The sequence below is a fragment of the Ambystoma mexicanum genome, chromosome 11, assembly GCF_040938575.1.
Source record: "Ambystoma mexicanum isolate Mex_15411 chromosome 11, UKY_AmexF1_1, whole genome shotgun sequence".
Classification (NCBI taxonomy): Eukaryota; Metazoa; Chordata; class Amphibia; order Caudata; family Ambystomatidae; genus Ambystoma; species Ambystoma mexicanum.
Window position 1 is genome coordinate 77134555 of NC_090934.1, and position 8228 is coordinate 77142782.

General features: G+C 54.2%; 1 protein-coding gene across 1 annotated transcript; it reads left to right on the top strand.

Annotated features, from left to right (window-relative positions):
- The first annotated feature begins 2466 nt into the window (after positions 1-2466).
- Positions 2467-5290, top strand: LOC138504921 (proteoglycan 4-like). Its single transcript, XM_069625320.1, has 2 exons — positions 2467-3091; positions 3405-5290. Exons 1-2 carry the CDS (start codon positions 2467-2469, stop codon positions 5288-5290), a joined length of 2511 nt encoding a protein of 836 aa, XP_069481421.1.
- Positions 5291-8228: the final 2938 nt, after the last annotated feature.

Here is an 8228-nt window from a genome sequence, read left to right on the forward strand (position 1 = left end):
CAACTGGTGTCTCGGACGGTGGTCAGTCAAAATGTCGAAAAAAAAGTCTAATGACAATAATGTCGAAAAATAAATGTCGAAAAAAAAAAGTCGAATACCCTCTTTTTTAATTATATATTTATTTTGGGGTCCGGGAATAAAAAAAAATGGGTATAAAAAAAGGGGGTTTGGGGGGGCTAACCCCCCATTTATAATAAAAAACGTCATTAAAAAAAATTCGACTGTTTTTTTCTCGACATTTTGACATTCGACTTTTTTGTTTTCAATTTTATCACTATAAACCGTCTCGGACCCCCGCCACAGGGGTCGGCGATCACCACTACTGTCTTCCTCGTTATAGATCGCCACACCTTCTTCCACTGCAGCCTGGGATCCACCACTCCACACACATCAAATCAATATGATTGCCATGTGACCATATTACAACTGTTCTATGCAGCATGGTCCATGCACCCACCGGTATCCGAGGACACTGGGGCTGGACACTGTGGCTACCTAAACCCTAAACACCACGTTTTTTATTTTGGCTATATGTCCCCGTTTTTAGAGTTGGCTATTAGACGGCACTCTAGCACCACCTATAAGCCAAAACTATTGCATTAGAGCACAGTTATGGAGAAATGGCACATGAGGAGGGCACACAGTTTGTTGGTGTTGTTTCGTTATTTACCCACCCATTGTCTGCCCATGGCCATGTTAACCTCTATGGTGATTTCCACCGACTACCTGCCCCTCCCCCACCCAGAACAAATCCTCCCGGGATCTCTTTCAGCGAGCTTTATGAAAGTGTATGATCACACTCTAAGGTTGAAGAGCCTGCCACTGCTTTTTTAAAGCAGTCTTCTGAAAGTTAATGACTTCATTGGAGCCACTCATTTATAAGCACTGAAATCCTGTTAAAAAACAAGCATTGGCAAAGCCAACAGTTTAGGCGTGTGTATCAGTATTATGCATTTGCCAGGCACTGCTATTATATGCCCAGGTACTTGCACCATTTTACACCTGCTACCATCAATGGGAAGTTAATACCGCCACGGCAGCTCCTGGTAAATGTCTTTCCCATGCCTACACAAAAGCCCAAAACTGTTGGCATTGCCAATGCTTGTTCACCATGATTTAGGGCTTCGGTACCTGTGTTCCATTCCTAAATACTCATGAGTTCAGTTGCATGATAATGTTGCATTGAGAACCATCCCTAGCTGAATCTAGAAATGAACAGTTCTTACTGTGAAGACCTCAGGGGGTTTCGCTCTGTCTGGTTGCCATGGTCCCCAGGCTACATGTTGAAGACACAGTCATTTAGTGCAACCACACTTGGGAGGCCACATCACAACTCAATCCACACACTAGGACTCACTGCAATCCCTTTCACCTGGCTAAATTCAGAACAACAAAACTGGGGGCAGGGAATAAGTCCCGAGCTGGGGGGTGGAGGGGTGACATTGCCACTTCAGGTAATGCCAGGGGCCCAAAGTTACAGGCCCGAGTGAAGAGAGGGTGTTAACGCAGGCCCTGGGGCGTTACCTGAAGCGGTAATGCCCCCTAATCGGGGTTTATTGTTATTAGTACCCCGACCCATTGGACCAGGGTCATAATACTTAAAAGAGAAAAGTAGATCGGATGAAAAGGGACTAAGTAGTCCCTTCTCACTTTCCATGGTGGTGACTCGCACAGCGGGATGTGGCGTGAACACTAGTTGTTCTGGCACAGGATAATGAAAAAGAAGTTAAGTGGGAGGGGGTGGGAGAGAGTGCAAGCTATGGAAAAGGTGGCAGGGATGGGAGGGATCTCAGGCCAAGGGGGAGCACTTACCTGGTAAACCAGCAGGGAGGTAGGCGGCCTCCCGCATTGTGGAGGCTCGGAAGCAGCAGGACTACCGAATGGTAATAGCCCAGCCCCAAGACCACAGACCCCAAGAACACAGTCCCCAAGAGCATTGCCCCCAAGGGCACAGTCTCCAAGAGCACTGCCTCCTAAAAGCACTGCCCCAAGAGCACAGTCCCCAAGATCACTGCCACCAAGAGCATAGCCCCCAAGACCCCTGGCCCCGAGAGCTCAGCCCCAAGACCATAGACCCCAAGACCACAGTCCCCAAGATCACAGACCCCAAGATCACTGCCCCCAAAGGCACAGTACCCAAGAGCACAGTCTCCAAGTGCACTGCCCCCTAAAAGCACTCCCCCAAGAGCACAGTCCACAAGAGCACTGCCCCCAAGATCACAGCCCCCAAGACCACTGCCCCAAGGTCACTGCCACCAAGAGCATAGCCCCCAAAAGCACTGCCCCAAGAGTCCAGTCCCCAAGACCACTGCCACCAAGACCACTGCCCCCAAGAGCACTGCCCCCAAGGTCACTGCCACCAAGAGCATAGCCCCCAAAGCACTGTCCCAAGAGCCCAGCCCCCAAGACCACTTCCCCCAAAAGCACTGCCCCCAAGAGCAAAGTCCCGAAGAGCACTGCCCCAACATGACATCCTCCAAGAGCACAGTCCCCAAAAGGACATCCCACAAGAGCACTGCCACCATGAGCGCCGTCCCCAAGAGCACAGACCCAAACAACACAGCCCCAAGAACACAGTCCCAAAAACACAGCGCCCAAGAGCACAGCCCCGAAGAGCACCGTTTCCAACAACACAGTTCCCAAGAGAACTGCCACCAAGAGCACAGCCCCCAAGAGCACAGCCCCCAAGAGCCCATCTCCCAAAAGCACATCCTCCAAGAGCACTGCCCCCAAGATGACCGCCACCAAGAGCATATCCCTCAAGACCACTGCCCCAAGAGCCCAACCCCCAAGAGCCCAACCCACAAGAGCCCAACCCGAAGAGCCCACCCAGCCTCCAAGAGCCCAGCCCCAAGAACACAGAGCCCAAGAACACAGACCCCAAGATCACAGACCCCAAGAGCACTGCCCCAAAGAGAAAATTTCCCACGAGCAATGCCCCTAAAAGCACTGCCCCAAGAGCACAGTCCCCAAGATCACGGCCCCCAAGAGCACTGCCCCCAAGAGCACTGCCACCAAGAGCACTGCCACCAAGAGCATAGCCCCAGACCACTGCCCCCAAGAGCACAGACCCCAAGAGCCCAGACCCCAAGTACCCAGACCCCAAGACCACAGACCCCAAGAGCACTGCCCCAAAAGCACTGCCCCAAGAGCACTGCCCTCTAGAGCTCATCCCCCAAGAGCACAGACCCCAAGAGCCCAGATCCCAAGAGCACAGACCCCAAGAGCACAGACCCCAAGAGCACTGCCCCCGAGAGCTCATCCCCGAAGGGCACATTCCCCAAGAGCACAATCCCCAAGAGCACTTCCCCCAAAAGCACTATCCCCAAGAGCACAGTCCCCACGAGCACTACCCCCAAGATGACATCCCCAAGAGCATAGTCGTCAAAAGAACTTCCCCCAAGAGCACTGCCACCGTGAGCACTGTCCCCAAGAGCACAGCCCCCAGGAGCACAGACCCAAACAACACAGCCCCCGCGAACAAAGTCCCCAAAAACACAGCCCCCAAGAACACAGCCCCCAAGATCACCGCCACCAAGAGGATATCCCTCAAGACCACTGCCCCCAAGAGCCCAACCCCCAAGAGCCCAACGCACAAGAGCCCAACCCCAAGAGCCCAGCCTCCAAGAGCCCAGCCCCTAGAATACAGACCCCAAGATCACAGACCCCAAAAGCACTGCCCCCAAGAGCACTGCCCCCAAGAGCCCATCTCCCAAGAGCACATCCTCCAAGAGCACTGCCACCAAGAGCAAAGCCCCAGACCACTGCCCCCAAGAGAACAGACCCCAAGAGCCCAGACCCCAAGAGCCCAGACCCCAAGAGCCCAGACCCCAAGAGCACTGCCCCAAAAGCACTGCCCCAAGAGCACTGCCCCCTAGAGCTCATCCCCCAAGAGCACAGACCCCAAGATCCCAGATCCCAAGAGCACAGACCCCAAGAGCACAGACCCCAAGAGCACTGCCCCCGAGAGCTCATCCCCGAAGGGCACATTCCCCAAGAGCACAATCCCCAAGATCACTTCCCCCAAAAGCACTACCCCCAAGAGCACAGTCCCCACAAGCACTACCCCCAAGATGACATCCCTAAGAGCATAGTCGTCAAAAGAACTTCCCCCAAGAGCACTGCCACCGTGAGCACTGTCCCCAAGAGCACAGCCCCCAGGAGCACAGACCCAAACAACACAGCCCCAGTGAACAAAGTCCCAAAAAACACAGCCCCCAAGAACACAGCCCCCAAGATCACTGCCACCAAGAGCATATCCCTCAAGACCACTGCCCCCAAGAGCCCAACCCCCAAGAGCCCAACCCACAAGAGCCCAACCCCAAGAGCCCAGCCTCCAAGAGCCCAGCCCCTAGAACACAGACCCCAAGATCACAGACCCCAAGAGCGCTTCCCCCAAGAGCACTGCCCCCAAGACCCCATCTCCCAAGAGCACATCCTCCAAGAGCACTGTCCCCAAGATCACAGCCACCAGGAGCATATCCCCCAAACCATTGCCCCCAAGAGCCCAACCCCCAAGAGCCCAACCAACAAGAGCCCAACACCAAGAGCCCAGCCTCCAAGAGCCCAGCCCCAAGAACACAGAGCCCAAGAACACAGACCCCAAGATCACAGACCCCAAGATCACAGACCCCAAGAGCACGGCCCCCAAGAGCACTGCCCCCAAGAGCACTGCCACCAAGAGCACATTCCCCAAGAGCACAATCCCCAAGATCACTTCCCCCAAAAGCACTACCCCCAAGAGCACAGTCCCCACAAGCACTACCCCCAAGATGACATCCCTAAGAGCATAGTCGTCAAAAGAACTTCCCCCAAGAGCACTGCCACCGTGAGCACTGTCCCCAAGAGCACAGCCCCCAGGAGCACAGACCCAAACAACACAGCCCCCGCGAACAAAGTCCCCAAAAACACAGCCCCCAAGAACACAGCCCCCAAGATCACTGCCACCAAGAGGATATCCCTCAAGACCACTGCCCCCAAGAGCCCAACCCCCAAGAGCCCAACCCACAAGAGCCCAACCCCAAGAGCCCAGCCTCCAAGAGCCCAGCCCCTAGAATACAGACCCCAAGATCACAGACCCCAAAAGCACTGCCCCCAAGAGCACTGCCCCCAAGAGCCCATCTCCCAAGAGCACATCCTCCAAGAGCACTGCCACCAAGAGCAAAGCCCCAGACCACTGCCCCCAAGAGAACAGACCCCAAGAGCCCAGACCCCAAGAGCCCAGACCCCAAGAGCCCAGACCCCAAGAGCACTGCCCCAAAAGCACTGCCCCAAGAGCACTGCCCCCTAGAGCTCATCCCCCAAGAGCACAGACCCCAAGATCCCAGATCCCAAGAGCACAGACCCCAAGAGCACAGACCCCAAGAGCACTGCCCCCGAGAGCTCATCCCCGAAGGGCACATTCCCCAAGAGCACAATCCCCAAGATCACTTCCCCCAAAAGCACTACCCCCAAGAGCACAGTCCCCACAAGCACTACCCCCAAGATGACATCCCTAAGAGCATAGTCGTCAAAAGAACTTCCCCCAAGAGCACTGCCACCGTGAGCACTGTCCCCAAGAGCACAGCCCCCAGGAGCACAGACCCAAACAACACAGCCCCAGTGAACAAAGTCCCAAAAAACACAGCCCCCAAGAACACAGCCCCCAAGATCACTGCCACCAAGAGCATATCCCTCAAGACCACTGCCCCCAAGAGCCCAACCCCCAAGAGCCCAACCCACAAGAGCCCAACCCCAAGAGCCCAGCCTCCAAGAGCCCAGCCCCTAGAACACAGACCCCAAGATCACAGACCCCAAGAGCACTTCCCCCAAGAGCACTGCCCCCAAGACCCCATCTCCCAAGAGCACATCCTCCAAGAGCACTGTCCCCATGATCACAGCCACCAGGAGCATATCCCCCAAACCATTGCCCCCAAGAGCCCAACCCCCAAGAGCCCAACCAACAAGAGCCCAACACCAAGAGCCCAGCCTCCAAGAGCCCAGCCCCAAGAACACAGAGCCCAAGAACACAGACCCCAAGATCACAGACCCCAAGATCACAGACCCCAAGAGCACGGCCCCCAAGAGCACTGCCCCCAAGAGCACTGCCACCAAGAGCACAGACCCCAAGAGCACAGACCCCAAGAGCACAGACCCAAAGAGCACTGCCCCAAAAGCACAGTCCCCAAGAGCACTGCCCCCAAGAGCACATCCCCCAAGGGCCCATTCCCCTAGAGCACAGTCCCCAAGAGCACTTCCCCCAAAAGCACTGTCCCCAAGAGCACAGTCTACACGAGCACTATCCCCAAGATGACATCCCCCAAGAGCACAGTCCTCAAAAGAACTTCCCCCAAGAGCACTGCCACCGTGAGCACTGTCCCCAAGAGTACAGCCCCCAGGAGCACAGACCCAAACAACAGAGCCCCCGCGAACAAAGTCCCCAAAAACACAGCCCCCAAGAACACAGCCCCCAAGAGTACAGTTTCCAAGAACCCAGTTCCCAAGAGCACAGCCCCCAACAGCACAGCCCCAAGAGCCCAACCCCCAAGAGCCCATCCCCAAGATCACAGTCCCCAAGAGCACAGTCCCCGAGAGCACAGTCCCCAAAATCACAGCCCCCAAGATCACATCCCCCAAGAGCACAGTCCCCAAGAGCACTGCCCCCATGAGCACATCCCCCAAGAGCACTTCCATCATGAACACTGTCCCCAAGAGTACAGCCCCCAAGAGCACAGACCCAAACAACACAGCCCCCAAGAACACAGTCCCAAACAACACCGCCCCCAAGAGCACACTCCCCAAGAACACAGTTCCCAAGAGAACTGCCACAAAGAGCACAGCCCACAGGAGCCCATCCCCCAAGAGCACATCCACCAAGAGTACAGCCCCCAAGAGCACTACCCCCAAGGGCACATTCTCCAAAAGCACATCCCGCAAGGGCACTGCCCCTAAGATCACTGTCCACTAGAGCACAGTCCCAAAGAGGACTGCCCCCAAGAGGACTGCCCCCAAGAGCACTGTCCACAAGAGCACAGACCCCAAGAGCACAGGCCCCAAGAGCACAGATCCCAAGAGCACAGATCCCAAGAGCACAGCCCCCAAGGGCACTGCCCCCAAGAGCACTGCCCCCCTGGTGTTATGCAAGTGACGAATCAGGGTTGCCCTCTGGTGGTAGGATCTAAATAAAATGAACATGCTGAGAGACTTAATCTTCACACAAAACCCAAAATACTCAAAGCCTAATATGTAGAAATACTCTGCAAGCACCTTTCTGCAGACGTTCTTTACTCCCACTCGCAGCTTCTCCACCTCTGCACAGACTCCTCTTTGCAGACCCCGGGGAGCTGTTCTGAGACTATGAAGCCACAGTTGCATGGTGTCTGTGACAGGCAGCTGGTGGTGAGACCTGAAGACTGAGCTTGAGAATGCAGCCACTTGAATCTCGTGGTCACATGACCTGCTATGCACCACCAAAGAACCCTGAACCAAACACTTGAACCATGTCATTTACTGAGCCTCAACTGTTCTGTGATCTGGTGTCCACCACGAAAACACACACAGACACTGCAAAGAATGTTTCACTTTGCCTAGCCTCAAATATACTCGCAAGAGTACCGGCTGAACCAACTTTACATCGCAGCATCTACAGACTATCACTAGGTAATGACTGGGAAGAATTCGTTTTCATTTTGTCTATATTTTATACTTCACTATATTTATAGGTATTAAATGTTAACACTGTCCATAAAAAAATGTCTTGTTTCGACCTTGAGAGCTATATATAGTAAACTGTATTGTAAAGTTAAATGTGCTTTGGTCTTTTCCTCACAGCCCTGGTGAAGTTCAGCCTTCCGTTTGGCCTTGGCTACCTTTAGGTGAGCCAACGGTACATGAAGGAGATTTTCAATGGGCCTCTGCCTGTGACTAGCGTTAGTGGCTTGCTGTGAGAGCGCAGTTAGAGCATGCTAAGGCTTGTGTCATTTTTATTCGACCTTTGACTTCCTCAAAATGAATGGCCGACTGAGGAAACTACTGGCATACAAGTCCACTACGAGTGGGGTGCATACCCATTGCCGCTGGCCTGATGCTTGCCTACTTCTGGGTTTCCAGTCACTATTGCTGCCATACAAATCCTTCACGACTCAATCCTAGCCACATATGATTACCATATGAGTCAAATACTTTAGAAGTTAGTGCTACTGTAATCGTTTGCTGTCACTGGTGCATCAGCCCCCCATCACTGGGCTGTG

What these genes read in the sequence shown, in the direction of transcription:
- LOC138504921 (XM_069625320.1), top strand. Translation starts at nt 2,467, where the DNA reads ATGACATCCTCCAAGAGCACAGTCCCCAAAAGGACATCCCACAAGAGC. An exon ending in CCCAAGAGCCCAGACCCCAA is followed by an intron (nt 3,092 to 3,404) that starts GTACCCAGACCC and finishes ACTTCCCCCAAG; the next exon opens with AGCACTGCCACCGTGAGCAC.